General features: G+C 35.3%; 1 protein-coding gene and 1 pseudogene across 1 annotated transcript; both read left to right on the forward strand.

The window, feature by feature from the left end:
• The first annotated feature begins 84 nt into the window (after window positions 1-84).
• LOC113347101 (VAMP-like protein YKT61) lies at window positions 85-4,084 on the forward strand. Its single transcript, XM_026590690.1, has 6 exons — window positions 85-453; window positions 579-676; window positions 2,087-2,191; window positions 2,346-2,411; window positions 2,606-2,692; window positions 3,800-4,084. The coding sequence occupies exons 1-6, from the start codon at window positions 222-224 to the stop codon at window positions 3,848-3,850; spliced, it is 639 nt and encodes a 212-aa protein (XP_026446475.1). The 5' UTR covers window positions 85-221; the 3' UTR covers window positions 3,851-4,084.
• A 5,140-nt stretch (window positions 4,085-9,224) lies between these two features.
• On the forward strand, window positions 9,225-11,633 carry LOC113347100 (annotated as a pseudogene).
• Window positions 11,634-25,641: the final 14,008 nt, after the last annotated feature.

The following is a 25,641-nucleotide window of genomic DNA, read 5'->3' on the forward strand; positions in this document are numbered from 1 at the left end:
TCGTGTCTTAATCAGGTTGTATTTGATTGCTGTTTTATCGGGTTTATTATTATATTTCGGGAATTTAATTAGAAGAGTGACAACTCACTTTCTCTTTTTCTTGTTGGAATTCCTTTTCCTTCCGATCTAAACAAACAAAAACCAGAATAGTATAAAAACAAACAAATCAGAAAAATTCAATTTCAAAAGAAACGCAGTAGTATTTTGAGATTTGGGGGAAGATGAAGATCACAGCTCTGTTGGTATTGAATTGTAACGGAGTGAATCCATCTTCATCGTCTTCATCATCATCATCATCAACAGAACCAAATCCAATAATATTAGCAAACGCGTGTGATGTAAGTCAATTTGGGTATTTTCAAAGAACTGGTGTTCGTGAATTCATTGTTTTTGTTGGTCGTACTGTTGCTAAACGTACTCCTCCTGGACAACGTCAATCTGTTCAACACGAAGGTTTTTATTTTATTTTAACCTAATTCCGTCTGATCTTCAATTTTTCTACTTTGTTAGGGTTTTTTAGAGATTTGTATTTTTGTTAATTATTTTTGTTGTTGTTGTTGTTGTTTTGTTCTGTGTAGAATACAAGGTGCATTCTTACAATAGGAATGGATTATGTGTGTTGGGATTTATGGATGATCATTACCCTGTCCGTAGTGCCTTCTCCCTTCTTAACAAGGTATGTACCTCTGCCCTAATTGGTTGTCTCAACTCGGCCATAATTCGATCTTTTTCTTTAATTACACAATGTTTTTAGAAGAATTGTTAGTAATCCACTCACGGAATTTTGGGAATAATGCTTAAGGATAGCATGCGATGTTTAGTTCTTGGAATGTTTATTGCAGTTTGTTAGAAGAGTGTGTAATGGTCATGCACACATGTTAGCTTAGTTATGTAGTATTATACACAAATAGGTCAATTGGCAATGATCAGTCTGAGGAAATTCTTCATAGGTTTTGGCTATTATTTGTATGATCTTAATTACTGTGTCTTTGGTTTCTTATGATATTTTAGTACTATTTGTATTTTTCAACCGAAAAAGAGCTCTCTTTTCAGTGGTTCTGGCTAAAGAATATTTCAAAGGCATCTTTTATTAGTTTGTTGTGTCAGGTCTTCATGTTACTTTGGCCATCTGGGTACCTTATGTAACTTTTTCCTAAGAAGAATGTAAATGATACAACTAGTACTTAATCATGATATGCAGCGGGTTCAGCAGTGGTTTTCTGGAAGCTACTTTTCCCTTTGAAACTTGAGTCCTGGCGGTGTTTCCAATTCTGTCAGTCTGTATTTTTGTGCTTGCAGGGAGCCATTCCTTTGCCCCTTCTACCCTGTACTTTTAGCTACTTAGCCAAGTCAGTTGATTTTTCCTATTATATCAAAGCATCTAGGGCTCTAGGAAAAAAAAGTTTCATTCCGAGGAGACTAAGAAATATCAGTTATGGGTGATGCCTCTAGCTTTAGCCATGGGTTCTCTGCAGTTGGACCACCAATTCATGATTAGTTCATCTCTTTGACCTATATAAAACCTTTAGCTCAGTGTTTTTCAACTTAGCATGGTTTAACTATGCAACAAGGAGACTCCACTTTTTAGATCACTTTGGACGTGATTGTGTTTAAATGTCTTTTTTAGTTATAACAGACTGTCTTATAAAATTCTAGATCTAGTAGCACATAATTACTGAAACAAGTAGGTGTTTAAGTAGGACCTGTCCATGCTTCGGTTGTTCCTGCTTCAACGTGTCCGACACCTGGTACCAGTCACCAGTGTTGTTGGAAGTCGGAACCCTTTGTTTGATTTAATTTTTGGATGTGAGTCCTGCCATATGCCTTTGTTATCTGGTGGCTTAACTTCTCACACTTCTTGTTGCGTTGTACTGTTTCTTGATTAAAACTGGGATTATTCTTCACTCACTCCTGATGGATTTGATGGTGGAGAACTGTGGCTTCAAGTCCCCCAATATGAGGCAGTATTTTGTTGATTATTTGTTACTAATTTAATAATTATTGGTGTTCCCCCATTTGGTTCACGGGAGTGTTGCACGTAGTTTGATACATACAGAGAAAGATGACATAAACGTTTTATTCACAGGTACTAGATGAATATGAGAAGAATTTCGGCGACTCTTGGAAAACTGCAAAGGAAGATGCAACTCAACCATGGCCTTATCTAACTGAAGCTCTGACTAAATTTCAGGTGGTTGTCCATCTTTTTCCTTATTATAGTTTCGGAACAATAAAATAAACTACTAATTGCGATCTGTTTTATTTATTCCTAAGCAAGTTTATCATGAAGAAATTCCGATTTCTTTTTCATCCAACTGACCAGAGATTTGACCTTTTCTCTGTAGGATCCCGCTGAGGCTGATAAATTGTTAAAGATTCAGAGGGAGTTGGATGAGACCAAAATTATCCTTGTAAGTTTTAAGTTATAGGTCACACATATATGATATGTCCTTGTCTATTATTATTTTTTTATTCTACATTGTTATAATCCGTAGAGTATTTTTATATCTCTGCCTTTACCTTTTTTCCACATTGGTCTCTTTGTTCTTTATATGATTATATCAATCCCAATAAGGACTGTTTCTTTTTCTTTTGACATATACAGCACAAAACAATTGACAGTGTGCTAGCAAGAGGGGAGAGGTTGGACAGTTTAGTGGAGAAAAGTTCTGATCTGAGTGCAGCATCACAGGTATATATATGCATTCCAGAATTATACTTTATTAGAAGATATGTGGTGTCCATCTGATATATATGTTACATGGAAATTTCTTTTGTAATTGAATTAACTGCTTTGTTAGAAAGGATGTGAGTTGTATAAGTAAAGTACATACATGCAACTCGGGAAGTCTATTTATTTTCGAACGTCCTTCGATAAAGAAGGTTGATGATGATGGGGTAGTACGGTTTACATTGGTTCAGTTTAAGGACTCACCCATATATCCTAGTCTCTTCCCCAGTTTTGTACTCTACTTAGCAAAGCTTACAAGTTAGAACAGCTACATATATCTCTACCAGCCTGATGGGTTGACTTTTTGTGTGTTTCCCGTTGTCACACATATAATTGGAATGTAGAATCAGAATCACCAAAGTAATAACTGGAAAACACCCTGCCTATGCTAGTCTAAGCAGCTAGATGTCGGATCAACTGTGGGAAACATTTTTTCTAGTGGCAAGTTAAGTCGTTTTATTGGAATAGTCATCTCCCGCATCTCGGGTCCCTGGGCTCTTAATAATTATCTGCCTGAATGCTTTTGAACTTTTCTGCTGGAAAATGTGAACCACTAACATAACAGCTTGTTACATTATCCCCACGAAATTGTCATCACGTTTTACTCATGAAACATTATTTTCTAGAATGTACTTGGATTGGGATTGAAACTGGGTTCAGATAGAAGATGGCAGGCAACCCATGAGATGGTTCATTTATTAGATTGGTTCTATACCATTAAATTTGGTGTTTACCTTACAATTAATAAACTTATTGCTGGTACACGTTCATGAATTACATGTGGCCAGTTTAGTATGAATGTTGTTTGTAGATTACTATCGCTTGCATTGCTGTTGATGCATAAAGCAAGATGCAAGCTTGTGTATGCTGCTTTTTTTTAGCTTTGTTAGTAGGAACTTCAAATTTTTTTGGCGAAGGAATCAAGTTATAAAAAGATTCCTAAATTTGGTTCTGAAATGTGGACAACAGGCTTTTGTTGGGTTTTTCTTTTGAATGTTGTATATCTCTTTAAGAAAGACGCCAACTAACAATCCTCCTAACTCTTCATTTACTAAATGCTTGAAACAGATGTTCTATAAGCAGGCAAAGAAAACCAACCAGTGTTGTACCATATTATAGACTTGACTGTGGGGGAAGGTAATGATAGGTGACTCGTGGGCGTGAGTGACGGATGTGTAGTCCCCTGAAGGGAAAGGATGGGTTTGCGTTTGTTATTAATTTAGTTTAATGTTTTTTATTTTCTGGATCCTATTTTTGTTAACAATATTAAAGCTTTATAGACTCTTTTGGCTGGTTGGTAAAAAAAAAAAAGGTTAATAGTAATTCCAAATTGCAGTTTGCTTTTTAATTTAATACAGAATTTGTAAGAATGCATTTTCTTTTGTTTGGTGTGCTTATGGGTTCGGGGGACTGGACCGCAGATGACTAAAATGTCAGTGAGGAGGCTTTTTTTTTTTTATTAATGAACCTAACAAATATTTTGTTTGCATCAGAAGAAGCCCCTAATTAGGCCTGTCAATGGATACCGATTTTCCGTTAGCCGATACCGATAATCCGTTAGCCGTTACTGCTACCATCCGACATAGCGGTAAAAGGATATCCGATACCGATAAGCTAATGGATAATCCCTTCTTAACGTAACGGTAGTGGAACCGTGTATTTCCGTTAGGTTTAGTTCCGTTATCCGCTAACGTGTGTACTGCATAACTGGTTATGCACATTTTCTTTGTACTGCATAACTAGTTATGCACATTTTCTTTGCATCTGCAGTGATTTATGATAAACATAACCTTTGATGCATCTGCATAACTAGTTATGCACATTGTTCTGTACTGCATAATGTCTTATGCATCTGCATAATTGGTTATGCACTTTTTTTTTGTGCCACATAACAAGTTATGCATCTGCATAACTGGTTATGCACATTTTCTTTGTACTGCATAACTAGTTATGCACATTTCTTTTGGGCCTGCGCCTAAGTTCCCCTTTTTATACGTTATGTATTGTTTGGTTTATCTCATCGCATTCAGTGTTCTTCACTTCGACATAACAGAGAAGTTCTCAGAGAGAAAAAGAGAGAAACTACGGATGCTGAATCAAGCATCGTCTTCTCTGCCTTAGAAATCATCATCTTCTCTGTGTGATTACTGATTAGAAACTAGGGTTCTCTTCTTCAATTTCCTTTGAGTTTAATTTCAATCTTCAAAACTCAATTTTCAATTTAGGGTTTCTGAAATTAGAGTTCACAATTTCAGATTTGTGAAATTAATCATGTCCCAAAGCGAAAGAGGAGCATCAAACCATGTTGGGTCTTCACAAAATCTCTCTATTTCAGTTGCATCACATTTACCTGCTGCTGCTGCATCCAACCAAGTTCAAGCTTCTGGAGTGAATTCAACACCTACTTCTATTACACCTGCAATTCGTCCTAGAGAAGAAGAAGAAGAAGATGTAGAAGTAGATGAAGACCCAGTTATAGTTGAAGAGAAGAAAAAAATGCGCTGAGTAAGGTCTGATGTATGGGTTGATTTTGAAAGGAAGGTTGGAAAGAAGACAGTAAAAGGTGGGAAGGAGGTTGGGGTACTGATAGCTGAATGCAAACACTGTCACAAGAGAATACCTGCTCCCAGTAACCAAGGAACCAGCCGCTTGCATTACCATGCCAAATCTGCAAAGAAAAGCCTGACAATAAGAAAGGACAAAGCAAGATTACTTCTGTCAAAACAGGTAATGCTCAAACCAAGTTAGCGAATTGGAAGTTTGATCATGTTGTTACTAGGACACTAGTTGCCAAAATGATTGCTAAACATGGTTATCCAATCACTATAGTTGAGCATCCTTATTTTAGAGAGTTTGTTAAGTCTTTGAATCCTACTGCTAAGCTTTACACTAGGAATACAGTTAGGGAAGACATCATGAGACTAACAACTGAGTTCAAACTGCAATTACAAGAACAATTTGAGAATATTACATCTAAATGTAGTTTAACAACAGATATGTGGTCATGTAAGCATACAAAGGATGGTTATTGTTGTGTGACACTGCATTACATAGATGAGGAGTGGAAACTGGTTAAGAAAACACTAGCATATACTTTAGTGCCATCACCACACTCTGGAGAGGTTCTAGCATCTGTAGTGAAATCAGTGTGTCTAGAATGGAACATAGACAATAAGCTTTTTGCTGTAGCTGCTGACAATGCTAGCTCCAACAATGTTATGATGGAACAGCTGAAGAAATGGCTTGATAGTAAAGACTGTTTAGTTCTTAATGGGAATATGTTCCAAATTAGGTGTTGTAATCATATATTGCACTTAATTGTTGGGTGGGGAATGAGAGTAGCTGCTCCATTTATAGATGCAGTTAGAGAGTGTGTAAAATATGTCAAGTCAAGTCAGGCTAGAAAAGAGAGATTTGAATGTGCAATTTCCCAAGTTAAGCTTCCTGCTTCAAGGTCTGTCGGTTTAGATGTCGATACCAGGTGGAACTCCACCTTTAAGATGCTAAAGGATGCAATTTTTTTGAGACAAGCTTTTGCTAGGCTAGCTGATTTGGATGATGACTTCAAGATACTACCAACCTCTAAGGAGTGGCAACAAGGAGTACACATATGTGAATGTTTGGAATTGTTTGATGTCCTTTCAACCAAATTTGCTGGGATTAAGTATCCCACAACAAATTTGTATTATAATGGGGTTCAAGAAGTTAATAGATGCATTAAGCTCTGGGAATCAATTGAGCATGAGTATATCAGAGACATGGCCAAGAATATGAGGATGAAATTTGATAGCTACTGGAAAGAAAGTAACACTTTGATGGGAATTGGAGTTGTTTTGGATCCTAGGTACAAATCTAAATGGGTGGAGTTTGTTATGAAGAGAGTATATGGTGTGGAACACTATAAAAGTCACTATAACAAATTTGAGGTTGAACTCAATGCTCTTTTCTGTGCTTATGAAACTAACACTACAACTCCAGATTACTTTGATACTGGAATGCATTCAACTGCAATTGAGAGCTCTGCAGGTACAACAACATCATATGAATTTGGTTATGATGATTTCATTATGGAAAACAATATGTTTGAGGTTGAGAAGTCAGAATTAGAGACATACTTAGCAGAACCAGTTCTTCCTAAAGGCACAGCCACTGAAGAAATGAGGTTTGATATCTTAAGTTGGTGGAAGAATAATGCTCCTAAGTACCCAATTCTCTCAAGGATTGCAAGAGATGTATTGGCAGTTCCAGTGACAAGTGTAGCATCAGAATCTATGTTTAATATTGGTGGCAGAGTTCTCACATCTCACAGGAGTTCATTAGCTCCAGATCTTGTTGAAGCTTTGCTTTGTTTGGGTGATTGGCTGCCAGATCTCACTCTCAGTGACAATGATAGTTGTGTTACAGGTACATCTTAATCTTTCTTTCTTTTTTTTTGCAATTTATTGGCTTATTGCACTGACAATGACATTGCCAGCTTAAAATGTCTAACACTTTTGATTTTTCTTTCAAAATACAGAAGTTCAGGACTAAGGAGTAAGGTAAATGCATTTGCAGATGCAGTTGGCACTTGGGACTTGGCAGAGGAGAATCTGGAGATGGAGGAGGAATGCATTTGCAGTTGTTGACTCAAATGGAGATGGAGATGTCTTTTTTTTGCAAAAAAAACATGAAGATTATGAAATTGTTTTCTTGTCTGGCAATGGCATGAACATTTGTATGTCTTTTTTTGGTGTGGCATGGATTTAGAACCTGTTTTGTTGGATTTTAAAGCTGTTATGTGTACTTGTTCTGTGTTTTTAGCCTGTTTTGTGGCTGTCCTGTGACTTACCGGATGGCAGCGGAAAAATATCCGTTATCCGGTAAGTCCAACGTAACGGTAACGTTTTTGAATTTCTTATTTCCGCCGGAAATGAACGGTAACGGATATCCGCTAAATTTTAACGGAAACGGCAGCGGCTCAGCCTATTTCCGTTACGTTAGCATCCATTGACAGGCCTACCCGTAATGCCCATAGGATAGAAAACACTGGATTTTACCTATGAGATCGCCTGATATTTATTTCCGAAATCTGGTGTTGATAAATATTTTGCTTAAATCTATGATATGATGATGCCCTTTTCTTCTTTGATGGTTCTGTTTTTCGATTTTTCTGTCAGTTAACTTTCAGTTTTTCCGCATAAATTTATTAGTAATTGAACAGTTCAATTGGTTGGCGTAAAACCTAATGAGCTGCGTCATTGGATGATAATCCATGCTAATGTGAGGAAGGTAGGAAATAAGAAACCGTTCGAGAATGACGTTTGAATATTCTTAACAAAAAGGAAAATTGAATTCAGTTTCTTTTTATCTCTAAAGTATTTTTAATTTAATGGAGCTGTCAGGGCTACATCAGCAAGCAAAAGAGTAGTAACCACCAACAATCAAAAAAAATTCTCATCCTCGGCAAATCAAAAGTTACAATACGAATGGATATTTGTATACCGATAGGTTTGTGAATGTTGTACATGGTCAGTAAGATCATGGGGCTGTCTGTGGCATGTACTCTCGTATGTCCGCCTTGCAATGGCATGCTAGAGCATCTTTGAGAACGGAGATCAGTTACTACATGACATGTTGTGTAGTAAGGATGCAATAAAAATATTTAATCAAATGCAAAGGTCCATCAAAAAGGAAAATTATATAAATAAATCTATATTTTATATAGTCTCCTCTAAGTTCACATCAATCTTTCAGTATTTTGACGACCAATCTTTCAATATTTTGACGACCATCATTAGTGATTGTGCAAATAAGCTTGTCAACAAGAAGTCCATGCACTATTGCTTGGAGAAGTGAGATATATATAGTCAGTCTCACATTGCTTATGAAGAAAGCATGGCCTTGGCTAAAGCTTGTGTTTCAACTCGTACAGCTTCATGGGCTTACCGGTCAACCTCCCTCAAACGAAAACATTTTACACATCTACATTTGACTCTCTTCTTTGCCTTGATGCATTGATATTTTTTTTGTTAGAATCATAAAATCACAATTGGTCCACTGTAGATATGTGCAAAAACCTCACTTAAAAGTTGGTAGTAGACTAACAAAAAATCTCAGCAGTTCTGTATATGAAAAGAAGAGAAGTCTCTCAAAATACGCCTCAAAATAAGATTTTGCAGAAAAATCAAAATAATCTCAAATTATATGAAATGAAAGGATAAAAAAAAGAATATTCGGTCCCACCAACACTAGGAATGATCTACTAAAACCGTAATCCATGATGATGATGGAGAACGGATATCGGTGGTCAGGCATATCGACTTAATTATCAAAGTGTAACTGCCTTGGGGATCATGCATTTGATCATGCTGGTCAATTCGATTTCATTAATGCACCACTAAATTGACCTCTTGCGTACCACATTATTTGTTTCCTTAATTGTCAGTCTTTTCACTTTCGAGCTCTATATAAACCACACTGTTTTACTTGCCCACTGCAACCCCCACCTCTCTCTAGATCTCTAATCTCTTTCTCACACACACTATACTTACTCACAGATAGTCATCTTTAGGATGAAGAATTTGTTTAACAATAGCCACAGTAGTGGTTCTCGGTTGAGCTTAATCTTGGCTCTTCTTGTATTAGCAATATCACTGTACCATCAAGTAGGAGAATCATGCGAGCAAAACTCATCCTTGTCATCGTCGTTATCATCACTGAACCTTAACGACGAAAACGGGAGAGGTGGTTTTGTTAGAACAAGGGGAACCCATTTTGTTATAAATGGTAAACCACTGTACCTAAACGGTTTCAATGCCTATTGGTTAATGTACATGGCATCTGAACCATCATCAGATAAAGGGAAAGTGACAGCCACTCTTGAGCAAGCCTCCAGGTTAAGAATGAATGTAGCTAGAACTTGGGCTTTCAGTGATGGTACTTCTTACAAGCCTTTACAATCTTCACCTGGTTTTTATAATGAGGAAATGTTCAAGGTATGTGAGATTTCATTTCAACATGTATAAACACACTGTGCTGATATATAATATTTCTTACTACTTATGGTAAATTGTGAATCTGATTTTCAGGGTTTGGATTTCGTGATCTCTGAAGCTAAAAGAAATGGAATATATTTGATGCTAAGCTTATCAAACAACTATGAGAATTATGGTGGCAAAAAGCAGTATGTTCAGTGGGCAAGGACAGTACTTGCAATCTGATGATGATTTTTATACTAACCCTTTGACCAAAGCCTTCTACAAGAACAATATCAAGGTATAAATAACTTATAAACCAAAAAAACTAAATAGAGGAGCATATATTTGCTCGTACTGCAACTCGCGGAAAAAAGTACACTATATTCCGTCTAGGATCAAGCAAAAAATTGATCTTGTGCTGGTTAAAATGGCTTCTTTATCATAAAAATCAAGATGATGACCATATATGATGGCTTAATCCAGCAAATGCACATTGCATGAATGTGCACATATCTTAATAGGAGTTTTAGTTTATTGTTCGAGTTATTGTTGCTGGTAGGTAAGCTCTTTGTGCATTAAATGGCTTACACACTGGGTCTCTCTTTTCCTCTGACCCCTCCAACCTAACTCTTTTGGTTAAGAATTTCAAAAGAGCGCTACTTTTACTATCATATTTAATTCATCATTTGTTGTTTTCATATCGTAAGATGGATTCTTGAACTGAAAGGAATGATGTTGATGTATTTCCTAACTCGAATTGAATGCTTAGTTCTCTGTATTCAAAGTGAACAAGAATCCATCAGAAATTATAATTATCTTTAAATGTTTCAAGTATTCGTGTTTCCTTTAAGAAATCTCCGTATAATGTAGGCTGTGCTTACGAGAATCAACTCGATTACGGGAGTGGCGTACAAAGACGATACCACCATATTTGCATGGGAACTCATGAATGAACCTCGCTGCCAATCCGACCTATCCGGGAAGACAATTCAGGTACTATCATCCACAAGCTCAATCTTTGTGTTTTTTCACGAGGACCTCACTCCCATGGGGTTTGTCCAGGCTTATTTATTGTGTGTTTGAGTACCACGTGTTGATACAGTGATGCAAAGGGTACTATGTGCCCGTTCATTTTTGAATATTTTCGCACTATATTTATCCATTGACTGATATTTTACCTCATTGACTGTTTCGTTCAATCAAATGCATGCAGGATTGGATCACAGAGATGGCTAGACATGTGAAATCGATAGATTCAAACCACCTCCTGGAGATCGGAATGGAAGGATATTACGGGGAATCGGTTCCTGACAGGAAGCAATACAACCCTGGTTACCAAGTTGGTACAGATTTCATCTCCAACAATCAGATCCCTGAAATAGACTTCACCACAATTCACCTCTACCCAGATCAATGGTTACCAAGCTCAAGTGACCAAGCCCAATTAGATTTCGTTGACAAATGGGTGCAAGCTCATATTCAGGACTCCAACTCAGCTGCAATTGGGAAACCATTGTTGTTGGCTGAATTTGGAAAATCGAGCAGGACATCAGGATATAATGTTGGCCAAAGGGATGCCTACTTTGAGAGACTATACAACACCATCTATGCATGTGCTAGGAGTGGTGGCCCCTGCGGCGGTGGTGCTTTTTGGCAACTGATGGCCCAAGGCATGGATAGCTTCAAAGATGGATATGAAGTAATTTTGACCGAATGCCCATCAACAGCTGCACTTATAAGTCAACAATCTCGTAAACTATCAACTATATCTTAATAAGCTAAAATGCACACTGATTAAATCACTGAGGGATTAGTCAAACAGGTTAATTAGCAGGAAAGTTTTATTTTGCTTTGGTATGTTGTACTAGCTAGTAGTAGTACTAGTTGTATTCGGATAAATAAAATTTAATATGGAGCGAACAGCAGTGCGTTCGCAGTTCGACCAACCAATTTGTTTGATTTCTCTGCAGTCGAATTTAGATCAAAAGTTCTTAGCAACAAAAAAAAGAAAAACTTAAAGAGCCATAAGTATAAAAAAAATGAACTTTCAAACACTTCCAAACATAAAGCTTTCACTTACAAGGAGGCCTATCATAGTCGTATGCATCAAATGACACCCTATAATTACTGACAGTATTATTATGATCCCTTTCTTAACACTTACTTTGTAGGGGCGAAAGATCGCACAAGGTAAAGATGCAACTCAACTTGGCTCTAATCAAAACAATATTAAGCACGAAGATACAACAATTACCAGGAAAAAATGCGAAGACTAAATACGTGGCAATAGTAGAAGAGCGCAAAGGATAGTTACACAGTAAAGACAATGCGATGATCATCTCCACCAGAAGAAGCACGAAGAACCGAGCAGCAACGCGGCAGATAGAGACAGTTCCCAAAAACTTGGCGAATAAGACAAACTGAAACAGAATTAGTCAACTATGATCTTGCACGTGAACAATGGTTGTCTTCTACTGATAAGTTTGCCTATATAAGGACTCAAAATAATAGAGAGAGGCAGACCAATTGAGATTGAGAAGCTAAGAAAATCAGCAGAGAAAAGAGAAAGAAGTCCCATCTTTGTATTTAACTTTCATCTTATATTTTTCCATTGTTGATATACAAACCTAGCTTGAACTCACTGTAAGATCGATATACAATTGTTATAAGGTGTTTGAGAAGATCATTTTGGTGTTTAAGTGGTGAATAATATCATTAATGTTTGAGTTGATTAATATAACTTAAGCTTTATGTTATTACTAAAAATGACCCGTGACGTAACGGCACGACATGTGACGAATTAATTTTTGATTATAGTGATCTTAATAATTACTGCACATTATGAGATTTAATTCGACCCATGAGAACTTGTAGACATGAAAATCTTAATCTAAATAATTATAAATTCCATTACCCTTAAATAATAGTTTAATAATTCCTCACGATATTCTTTAGACTTAAAATAACAAATTTTGATAAAAAGTTCCTTTATTTTGCCCTTAAATAATGAATTTATTTCCGATCCTCATAGATTGATAGTATTTGATACTGATTTGTGTTGTATTCAGACTATTATGTTGAATTTTCATCTGATGAGAAGTAAATGTAATTACATCCTCCCAGAAATTCTTCATCGATCGCTGGGACTATCTTACTTGGCTCGTTATCCATATGCTCTGGTGATTCCATTATGGTATGATCCCAATTCCTTTCCATTGCATGGTTTCAGCGCAACCTCAAATTCATTCTCTCATTCTCTTCCCAAATCATCAATAGTTACGCATACAGATGATGCATGATGCATGGCTTTTCCGTCATCTTCCTCCTCAAAGGAACATTGATATTCTATACTCGACACCGTCGTCTCAATTCCTCACGAAATTGTTTAGCATCCTCGATAAGTTGCGTTATCCCCTTGTCAGCTTTAGAATTGGACCTCCCCAACGGGTGACCCAGTCTAAATTATGGCAGGAGAACCATCTGTTTCATTTCATCTCGGTTCACGGATCCCAAAGTGTTTGTATGCCTCATTGTTCATTGCATACTCTGGGTCATATTTGTATCGTCAATGCAGTTTCTTATTTGATTTTTTCTGACTTCCTTCTCTCATCCTTGATATTTGATTTTTCTGAGTTTCTGAACTACCACTACGATCCATTGGCTTTTCCTTAGCTGAGACACATCAATATTAACGTCCGGTGTATATATACTATAAAAAATTCACGACCATTGTTCATTAAAGATGTTACATATTGTTGGTTTTTCAAAGTATTACTGGAAAATTAAAATCAAAGTATCTTGAAACTTACACGACTCAGTATTCCCGCGAAATGGTTTCTCCATCCCACCCTTTTGAGTTTCTCTTGCTTTGTTTATGTTGTCGATTAGAAGAAAAAAACCCGATCAAGGTTTTTTGTTCTTCTTTTGTTTGTGTTGAAGATTTTGATTAAACTATTCATGGCATTAAGATCTGATGAAGAGACAATCATGATATTGATCAAGAATGCTCAACTATTCCCAAGAATGGTAAATGTTATGGGTGAAAACGGAGTTCTTTTTTCGGTTGGTCAAATGTCTCAGTCGAAAATACATTTGTTACGTATGCTAGAAAATGATTCTAAAGTTCTTTTTTCTTTAGGTTTTACACATTATAACTCTAATGTTATTTGGGTCTTGTAGGTTGATTAAGGTTGGTTTATTCAATTGCGAAAAATAAAATCAGGCCTATGACGTAAGTGTAAATTTTTGGTGAGTCATTTTTTGGATATGTATTTGTTTCTGATTATTCCATTTATACAATGAGTATAATTAAAATTATTCTTTGTTTTTTTTTTCCGATTGTTCCCTTTATACAATGAGTATAATGATTTTTTTCCCGTCTTTTCCATAGTGAAAATTATTTTATTTTTTTATAAGAATACGTTGTTTGTGTTTTGCAGATTGGTGAAGGCTAGCTAATTTTATTTTTTAAAGATATGGTTCAAAGATTTTTTATTTTATTTTTCTATGGTTGTAACATTTAATTTTTCACTTTATTTTTTTTAATGGCACATTTATTTTTTTCAATTGATGAGGAACTAATTAAGAAAGTTATCAATATTTCCATAATGGAAGGAGGTTACAAACACCACGACCGCTAGATGTCTTTCGTTGGGATGAGACTGGGATGGTCGGATCTCTGTTTGTCTCTCAAAATGTTATCCGACCATCCAATGCTCAAAAACCCCTTATGTTTTTTATTATAGATCATTACAAAGGGTGTAGTTGTGGGATTTTCCGCAACTACATTTTGGCGCTAGAAACATGGAGCATTTATCCTCACCTTCTAGTTGATAGCTTGAAATCATCATTTCCCAAAATTTCTTTACTACCATCAGTATTTATCCTCGCTTGTTAGTTGGTAGCTGGAAACCATCATTTCCCAAAGTTTCTTTGTTATCTTCATCTCTTTTATTTCCACCCCGAAATCTTAATAAAGTCTACCTTCGTTTTAATATTTCAATCCTCGAACAGTTAATCTCGGGGATCTACTGATAAGTGCATAATTCATATGATTTTAGTATCCATTCCATACTTGTTTTAGCTATTATTCTTGCATGTATTTTTGTTATTACTCTTGTTTTCTCTTATTTATCTCTATTAGGTGAATCATCCAAAAAGGAGCTGCAAGTGCCAAAAATAGATAAGAATAGAAGTATTCCAAGTATCCAAGTGGACAATTCCTAGAGAAGTTGAAGAAGTGCGACAGAAAGGAGAAAAACGCTCAAAATCAAGAGACGGGCCAAAGACCAAGCTTAACTCATTCAAATTCAGGATTTTTTATCACCATCTTGAATACAATTTAAAGAGGAAAAGAATTCAAAAAAAGAAGAGGTCATTCCGAATTCGGACGAAGAAGTTGTGGCCAAAACAAGCTTTTTATCGAATACCGAAGACAGGAAAAGTATGCAAACGGGTATGCAAACGGATTTTCAGTATACAAATGGATATGCATACTGTTGAAGGCCAAAATTCACGGTTAGGGTCCTTATTTCTTATTTACGGATCGGGTTCTTGAATAGAATTAGATACTTGATAGCCAAGCAATGTAAACCTATAAAAAGGTATTAGGTCATGAAAAATCATATAACATCAAGGGATCACGAAATTGTAAGTCTTGGAGAGGAGAAACAACACACGAAGCAAAAGCTAGGGTTTTGGAACGATTCATCAATCGTAAAGATGTCTCTTAACTTTTCTCATATGTATATCATGGATGTTTCTACATCCATGAGTAGGTAAACACCTATTGATTAAGGATGAATTCTAAGTTGTAAAAAAGATTTGAATTATTATATGAATCTACTTTGAAGTTCTTCATATGATTATCGTTTGTTTATACTATAATGTGTATTTATGATTGATTGATAGATTGTTTAGGTGGTCAACTAAATTGATTTATTGATTTAATCTATTGCTAGTATTGAGTTAGGAGATAGGTAATCGACGAATAACTTGTACACAAGTAGAGAACACAAAACCTTACAGAGGGATTCTGTGGAGCGATTGTGTATATAAACAACACTAAAACGTTTTAGGGTTTACTCATCTGGTGTTGTAACTAGATCGAGTGTCTGGTGTGGTAGTTATATAGCAAGGAATAACCCAAATGTGTATTAATCGAAGTCTATATAGCTATACGATTTTTGTCTCAAATAGGAGATAGAATAGATAGACTTTTGAGCGATAAATGAGTTCAAGTCTCCACATACCTTTTGTTGGTGAAGTTCCACAAGCTTAGTAGTTCTTCGTCTTCAATCGATGAATTTCGTGAAGTCTAAAGCTCAACTACACTTTCTATACTAATCCGAGACTTAGCTATAAGTAGACTAGAAATCAATACTTATAACTGTGACAACTAAACTTGACAAACAAGATTGAGATAGCAACGCTTGCGAGTTCGACCGAGAAGTTCTCTAATACATGCCATCGTTGAAGGAAATAACCTTGAAACACTTTCCAGAAACTCACTTATTGGAAAGTTAAGAGTTCTTGATCATGATCAGAACACAGTCAGAAATTCCGCGTTCACCAGCACAAATAATTCTCATATCTTGTCTTGGGCTGGCGAATGTTGTCCAAATCATATTGATCCTTACAGGTCATTGATTTTGCAAAAGATCAAGGATATTGTGAGAAGAGCAAAAGACCCGAGGAACATCTCTCTCTCTCTCTCTCTTTCTCTGATGCTTTAGATGATTCAATACAAGAAAAATCATATATATATATCAGTTAGTCAATTCGTATACTTCCGATGTGTGCACTGAAATTTCAGCTTTCACAGCATAAACTTCTACTAACTCAAATTATGACTCAGAATACGAGCTTGACACTGAGATTTTTGGATTCTTGGATAAAAATGAAGAAATTCACCAAGAAAATATTAAACTAAAGATGAGGTTGGAGAAACTTGAATCATCACTTCAGGTAAAAAATCTTGCCTGTCTTAATGATGAATTCACCAAAACCCTATGTTAGAGCGTTTCTCGGTCGAAATCGCATGTATTGCTATCTCAAGCATGTTTGTCAATGTTAGTGATCAAAACTATAAATCTTGATTTCTAGTCTATTATAGCTAAGTCTCGGACAAGGATAGAAAGTGTAGTTGAGCTCAAGGACTTCATGACGATTCATCATACAAGTAGAATAACTAATCAAGGAACCGGTGGAACTTCTCGACAAAAAGGTATGTGAAGACTTGAACTTATCTATCACTCAAAAGTATATCTCCTATATCTCCTACTCTTTGAGACAAGAATTCGTATGTTATACTCAAGGAACCGGTGGAACTTCTCGACAAAAAGGTATGTGAAGACTTGAACTTCTTGAGCTTTCAGGAAGGGATGGGAGAAAATTCTCTAAATTTGAAAACAGCCAAGGGAAGACAAGAAATACTTAGGTCAGACATCCAGGTGAAAATCACAACTATCCTCTCAATACCTATGGTGAGACTATGTCTCCCTCTGCTACCTAATAGTAGAAAGTCCCATTCTCGTATCTAACTTTAGAGATACAAGGATGATGAATAAGAGATGCTCAAGTATTTAGTTGATTTTCATCTGTCTGTATGATTGATAGCTTACTTTGTGAGTTTTTAGTATTTCTTCATTGTGACTCTTCTAACTTGTTCATAAGCATTGAAAATGTCACAATATGCAGTTTTCCCTGTTTGGTCCATCCTTTTTGTTTATACGTTCGGGTTAGCCCACAGACGTCCATATCTCCTCAAGGAACTCTAGGGTTTCTATCTAGGGTGCACTATATATATATATATATATGTGTGTGTGTGTGTTCTTAATATTCATAAAGGATGTCTATGGAAACTGTTCCTAAAGAAGAAGTTAACCGTATAATGGAGGAAGACCTAAAAGTATGTGATCCAACTCAAGATTTTGTTCTGAAAAAGATGCTCGAAAGAAAAGAGTATAACTCTTGGATTGGAGAATCTGTCAAGTATTTAATTCTCGTTCAAAGTGAGGTTAAGAACGAACTTGCTAACCTTCAATTGCAAATAAACCAACTTATTGATGGACAGGAAAAAATCCTTGATATTCAGAATATCTTAATTAGGAATCAGAAGAAAGTTATCCTTGACTATGCCAAAACTAGACATCTTGCTCGCATTGTTGACCGAAAAACTAATGTTTTAACTCTTAAACATGGTGTCTCGACTGTCAAGAATGTCAAGGATATCAGCGATATTTACTTTGATGGTCCGTTTCAAAGGTATGAAGTGGTCAAAGAAACCTGATTCAATTGTTGCCTAGTATGTCTTATTTTTGGTTTAGTTGGAAGAATAACTAGTGCTTGAATAACAATGATTGTGACTACACATAGCTATCATTTGTCACCTTCTTGTTCTTTTTTTAGGTTTATTGGTATTAAATTCTAATAATATTTGTAGGATGATGTTTTGCAGTATTAATCTTTATGATTTGACATATTGCAATTTATTATGGGATATTGGTGTTTACGTCCGTAAACTATGTTTGTCCCATACTTTGTCAAAAGTAAAGTCGTTTGTGATCGGTGTTCACGTACTGGTAAAAGAATGAATAGACTTTTGACAAATACAAAGTTAAGCCTATATTGTCAAACATTTGATGGAAGATAGGTTAAAATCTTTTGTTTTTCAAGTATTATGTCTATTAATTGTCGTTATGCAAATAGTGATTGAAGATAGAATGAATCCTTGTGTTTTCCGCAGTATTGATCATCCCTGATCCATATTTCATGTATTACTGTGAGGCTCCGTAATGCATCTTATGTTGAGCACTGTACAACCAAGTTGATTTATTAGCTTAGTTGGTGTTCCGTGAGATATGTATGTCGAGCATATTGAACTAAATTAATCATCTTGTTTGGTTATTTAGTTATTGCTCCGTAAGTTTTTCTTATGTCGAGCAAAATAAATGACAATTAAATTGATTACTTTTGTGATTAGTTTGGTTGTGTATTCCAATTAGATTAATTATGGGTTCTCTTGTAATTAATCTAGTTGAGTTTTTTTTCGTGTATCCATAAGTTCTCTTATGTTGAGCATAATCAATTGAATTGATCACATCTTGTGTTTAATTTGATTATGTATTCCGATTAAATTAATCATGGGTTTAGTTGTGATTAATTTGTTGAGTTTTTTGGATATAGAAAATCATTCTCATGGTTTTTGGTGTACAATAAAATCCTTCTTTTCTTTCGAAATTAAGGTCGTTCTTGTTGTTCTTTCGGGAATGACATCAAATGGGGGAGAGTTCTTTTGAACTTGTGCTTAATGGTCATATCTTGAGGGGTGTGCGGCTGTGGAATTTTATAGGGGTTATCTTGTATCTTTAAACTCCTTGATGAATGCATTTAGCTTCGGCTTTATGATTGCATCTAAATTAGTTGGTATGTATTTTTATTCCTTTTGTCATGAAATATCTCTCTCGGAAATTTCATTATGACCATGTTCTTGTACCTTTGCCAATTTTATTGACAAAAAGGGGGAGAATTAATATGTACTTCATACTACAAATACATATGGTTTTCAGATCATTATGTAAGGGGGAGTGGTTTCCATGTGAGATGGAGTATTCACTAAGGGGGAGTGATACATATCACCATAGTATTATTGTTGAAGTTGTGATACAATTGAACTTTGACGCTGTGTAATAATACTATGACAATGTATAACAATGATCGAGACCGATGCTTTCTCATTATTATAGATACGGATATTCAACAACGGTGATGCTAAACTTACAACCTTTGGGATCATTGGAGTACTTGGAAGTGACGAATATTTCGAGGAACGTTGAAGATTAGACATGTGGAATAAGAGCTACTAAAGTTTCTTTATCTTTTTTGTATTCCACAACGTATTGATAGTTTTGTCACTAAAATTGACAAAGGGGGAGATTGTTGCACTGCTCGGTCGAACTCGCATGCGTTTCTATATCAATCATGTTTGTCAATGTTAGTGATCAAAACTATAAGTCTTGATTTCTAGTCTATTGTAGCTAAGTCTCGGACTAGGATAGAAAGTGTAGTTGAGCTCAAGGACTTCGTGGAGATTCATCATACAAGTAGAAGAACTACTCAAGGAACCGGTGGAACTTCTCGACAAAAAGGTATGTGAAGACTTGAGCTTATCTATCGCTCAAAAGTATATCTGGTTTATCTCCTACTCTTTGATACAAGAAGTCGTATGCTATATATATATAGATTTTGATTATACACATTTGGTATTTCCAGCCGAGTATACCTTGCCTATCTATATCTCGAAATATGTGTTGGTAAGCTTTTCGCTTCGATCAAGTTTATCTTTACCATATGACGAAAGTCATGATATGTTTCAATCATCTTGAAAATTGTTTTGACGAGAAATGGTGTAACAACTATATAACATCTTCTAAGAATGTTTCAATGATTGAAATGAGAGTTTAGATTACATAACAAATGGTAGACATAAGCATTTTTGTGGAACCACATTTATGTATAAGTCCTATTCCTTGAACCACAGTTTGCGAACTTTGTTGATCAAGAGAACCGAAAGAATAGCGTGAGCCAAGTCCGCGAACTTCCGAAGTTCTCAAACCCGAGAATTTATGCTGGAGTTGACAAACTACTTGCGTGAAGCTAAGTCCGCGAACCCAGTCCACGAACCGGCGAAGTTCTCATACCCGATAATTTCTCCCGGAGTTTGTAAACTCTGCCCGGTAACTTAAGTCCGCGAACCTAGTCTGCGAACTTGAGAAGGTTATATATCTGAAGATGATTTCTGAAATTACACTTAAAAAGACTAAGGAATGCAGTTTGCAAACCGTGGCTATAAAAGTTTATGAACCGATTCAAGTGAATCAAATCATCTTTGCTTCAATTGTGTCTTGTGTAATACATAAGATTTCCTTGCAATTGAACAACTCTCTAACTAGTTACTTTGAAGTCATTTGAACTAGTTATGGTGAAGAAGAACATGGTTGATATGAAATTCTCATATGGCTAACCTTTTGGTTAACTATTGTTGAACCAACAAGTGAATACGTTTGGGTACAGTTAACAAACCTAGAAGCGTGCATTGTCAAGTGTGTGTAACAAGCTAAGTTTTCGATCTAACGGTTGAGAAATATTAGCTTGAATCTAAATCAGGTTTTCATTTAACGGTGAATATTGAATGCTTTGTTACTAAGCTAACATTGATTGCAAACCCTGATTTGAAAGACTATATAAAGGAGACATCTAGTATTGTGCAAAACTAATCCCCACACCTTACGTGTGATACTAGTTTGCATGATAGAGTTGATTCTCCTTTAACCTTTGGTTTTCTTCTTCTAAAACCAGGTTAACGACTTAAAGACTTCATTGGGATTGTGAAGCCAGACCGATACTACTTTTATCGTAGTTGTGTGATCTGATCTTGCATCTTCTATAGTACGAGTACAATCAGATTGATTGGCTTGAGATTGATATCTCTGATAGGCAAGATATAAAAAGTAATCACAAACATCTTCGTCTCATTGTTTGTGATTCCGCAACATCTTGTTTCGCTACCATACGATTAAGATTTTTGTGAGGTGATTGATAACTCTAGGTTGTTCTTCGGGAATATAAGACCGGATTATCAATTGGTTCCTGTTCACCTTGATTATTATAAAAATACTGAACAAAACCTTAAGGGTTTATCTGTGGGAGACAGATTGATCCTTTGATAGACTTGTCTGTATGAGACAGATTTGTTTATTATCGAAGCCTGCGATTTTAGGTCGTAGCAACTCTTAGTTGTGGGTGTGATCAGCTAAGGGAATCAAGTGCGCAGTATCCTGCTGGGATCAGAGGCGTAGGGAGTACAACTGTACCTTGGATCGGTGGGAGACTGATCGGGGTTCAACTACAGTCCAGTACGATTTGCGGTTTCCTCGTTAACAAAATTGCTGGTGTCTCTGTTATTTCAATTTCCGCATTATATTGTTTTATCTTTATAATTGAAATAATACAGGTTGTTCGTTAGATCATCAATTAGATTAATCCAACCTTTGGTTGTTGATTGTCATTGATTGATCCTTGGATATTGGTCTTTGGTACCATCCAAGTTATTCCTTGCATTTGATTAGAACTCGTAGTTCCTGCTTGAGTTAATAAAATCAAGAGAGAGATATTAACTCGTTGATATACTTTTAATTGATTGAGTCTTGTTGATTCTCTTAAAATTATATTCGAGTTTTTCCATACAGACTGCTAAACGAAATATTGGGTGGTATTGTTAGACCCCCGTTTTTTTACCTTATCTCTAAAAGAAAAAGAGATTAATACTCTTAAATGTGACCTGCAAAGGTTTTCTGGAAGCTCTGACAAGATTTCAGAAATGTTATTTGGTCAGAAATCTTTTGGAAACACAAATGGTTTAGGGTTCAAAAGCAAGATTATGGGCATAACCAACTCTTTTGTTCCGGCCGGGTCTCGAATAATGCATGTTAAAAATTGTGATTAACATGAGTCAATTCTGCAAAATGAAGATTCATCTTTGAATTGTTTGTTTTGTGGAAATACCAATCATGTTCAAAGTAAGTGCTGGAAATTCAAGAAGAACAACAAACGAATTTCCAAACTTCAGAATGACATGCTAAGGATGAATCTGGCCTTGGGTAACCAACATGGAACTCCTGAAGACAAGAAGAAGTCTAAGAGAACCAGAGTCAGACGAGGTAAGAAGTCTGTTTATACAACAAACCTTGATAAGTCACCATGTGACACAAGATGTGAGCATTCTGCTCACTCCATCACTATCTAATTATAGTGATGTATGTATCCTCACTATTAACTTGAGAATATGAGGATTGCATCAAGGTTGCTCAATTCTTGTATAGTTATTAATCCTTTTTTTTTATTTGGGTTTATATAAGTTAAGATTTGCAATTGATTTTTTATTTAAAAAAAATAGATAATGGATTGCGAACCGTGAAGATTTTTTCAAATTTTTAGGATTTACTCATCTGGTGCTCTATTTATATTCATTTGTGATCAAAATGCCCTTCACTTTTTTTTCCTTTGAAAGATACAGTATCATGGCTCCTGTAACTAGAGGTATCACAAAAAGGGATGCAGTAAAAGCAGTTAATGTGTATCTTTGTGAAGGAATCCAATCCTCAAGGAAGAAAAATGAGAAGTCTACAAATGATGAAAATGGTTCGTCTTCTAACTGTTTTTTTCCATTTTTCAAGATGATAATAACTTTAGGGCTATGGTGAAGGATTTCATCAACAAAAGAAATGATTTAAAATATCAAATCATGTTCTCTTTGGAAAAGATAACTCGCTATGAAAAAATGTTATCTCTGACAAAGAACACTATGTATGAACTGAAAAGATAACTTAGTGAGTTAACTGATATTTCTGAAGATCTGGAGGAATTAAATGATCCCATAATCAATGGGTTATTCAATTATGAGAAGGAATTCTGTAGATGATGTGATAAATCTCTACAATGTCTAGGAAACTTCTTATGAGAATTTATTCTTGTGTTTTAAGAAGAATAACTAGGGTTTGGAATAGAAAATATTGTGATTACACATTGCTATTGCCAAAGATTTTCATCTTGCAATGTTTAAAATTTATTTATCTAATTTCTTAGTTATTTGGAAGATGTTTTTGCAGTACTATTATTTATTGGTTTTATATATTGTAAAAATATTTTATGGGATATGTGTGCTTACGCCCGTGAACTATGATTATCTCATATATGTCAAAAGTAAAGTCTACTATGTCTTTATGCCAATATTGATAAAATATAGACTGAACTTTTGAATATTCCGCAGTTTTGATCTTTCCCTGATCCACTTCTATTTGGAAGTACTGTATGGCTCCATATGTTTTCTTATGTTGATCATTTCCGACTAAATTAATCTATCAGGTCTTCTTGTGATTAATTTATTCAAGTTTTTTGGATACAAATTCATGTTTCATGTAATTTGTCCAAAGAAATAATTTTTTTCTTGTAAAACTAAGGTCGCTCTTGTTGTTCTTTTGGGAATGACATTTTATGGAGGAGAGTTCTTAATTGAACTTGTTCTTAATTGACAAGTCTTTGTGGGGAGTGCGGCTGTGGAATATTGTAGGAGTTACCTTGTATCTTTATAAACTTCTTGATGAATACACTAGTTTCGACTATGTGAAATCATCGAAACAAAGTTGATATGTTCACTTTTAGTCATGAATTATCTCTTTGAGAATTTCATTATGATCCCGCAATTTTCTTACCTTTGCCAATTTATATTGACAAAAAGGAGGAGAATTATTTGGTAGTTCACACTACATAGATATGGTTTACAGATCATGATGTAAGGGGGATTGGTTTTCATTGTGAGATGGAAGTATTGACTAAGGGAGAGTGATACATATCACCGTGTATTATTGTCAAAGTTGTGATATAATTGGACTTTGATGTTGTGTAATAATACTATGACACTGTATAACAATGATTGGGAACATATTTTTTCATATGTTTTCTTATTGTTATGGCTTCGGGTCTTCAACAACAATGATGTTGAGTTGAACACGTTCAGAGTCACTGGAGTACTTGGAGCGGCGAAGAATTAAAGGAATGTTGAAGAACCAAGGAAATCAAGAATGATGGATGAGAATATACAAAGTTTATTTATTTTGTAATCCATATGTATTGATAGTTTGTCATTAAAATTGACAAATGGGGAGATTGTTAGAGCACTTCTCGGTCTAACTCACAAGCGTTGCTATCTCATGCTTGTTTGTCAAGTTAGGTGATCAAAACTATAATTCTTGATTTATAGTCTACTTATAGCTATGTCTCGGATTAGGATAGAATGTGTAGATGAGCTTTAGACTTCACGACATTCATCCATTGAAGACGAAGATCTACTGAGGAGAGCTTGGAGGAACTTCATCAACAAAGGTATGTGGATACTAAAACTTATCTATCACTCAGAAGTCTATTATATTTTATCTCCTAATGAGACTAAGTCGTGTAGTTATATATACTTTTATATTATACACATTTGATATTTCGAGCTGAGTTTAAATCGGTTATCTATTTCTAGAAATATGTGTTGCAATCTTTTTGCTTTAGCTACGTTCATCGTATTCTTGACAAGTTTAGTTGGAAACCATTTATTTGTTGGAAACTAAATAATAATTCAAAAGATGATCATGTGAAAATCGCCTTGAAACATCTTACATGATTTGTGTGAGACAATCATTTGATGTCGAATCGGAAAGTTTCGTATTGATTATTCGATCACTTGAAAATTACTTATACGCTAATAATTTGTGTGAGACAACTATTGTTATCTTACAAGGATGTTTCAATGATTGAAATGGGAGTTTAGAACAAATGAAATGTTATAGTATGATTCAGGTCCGGAAACCTTGTTTGCATACCAATATGTGAACGGTTTTAACTGTTAAAGTCTGGGAACCAAGTTTTCATACCAGTATGCGAACGGTTCTACCTGAGTTAAGGCCTGGGACAGCAGTATGCATACCGGTTTGTAAACAGTTGTACAAGACCAAAGTCCGGAAGCTATAGTTTGCATACCCGTCTGCAAACTTAGTGGTTAAAGTTCTAAAATTGGTTAAGTGCTTTTTCATACTCACGAACAAATACATTTATGAATTAAGGAATGCAATTTTTGCAAACTGTGACTTAATGTTCATGAATTGATTCTCATGAATCAATCCTATTTTGATTAACTTGGTTCATATATATTTCTATGAAATAGTAAACAATTGAACAACTATATTAGTAACACAATTAGATTCATTTGATTATCTTTCATGGTTAATTGACCATTATATTTGATCTATAAGTGTTAGATGAATGTGGTTAAGACAAAAGTGTTCATATGGCTAACTTCGGTTATCTATTATTGAGCCAACTCAATATACACGTTTAGGTACGGTTACCCAT

Source organism: Papaver somniferum, chromosome 2, assembly GCF_003573695.1.
Source record: "Papaver somniferum cultivar HN1 chromosome 2, ASM357369v1, whole genome shotgun sequence".
In the NCBI taxonomy this organism is placed as follows: Eukaryota; Viridiplantae; Streptophyta; class Magnoliopsida; order Ranunculales; family Papaveraceae; genus Papaver; species Papaver somniferum.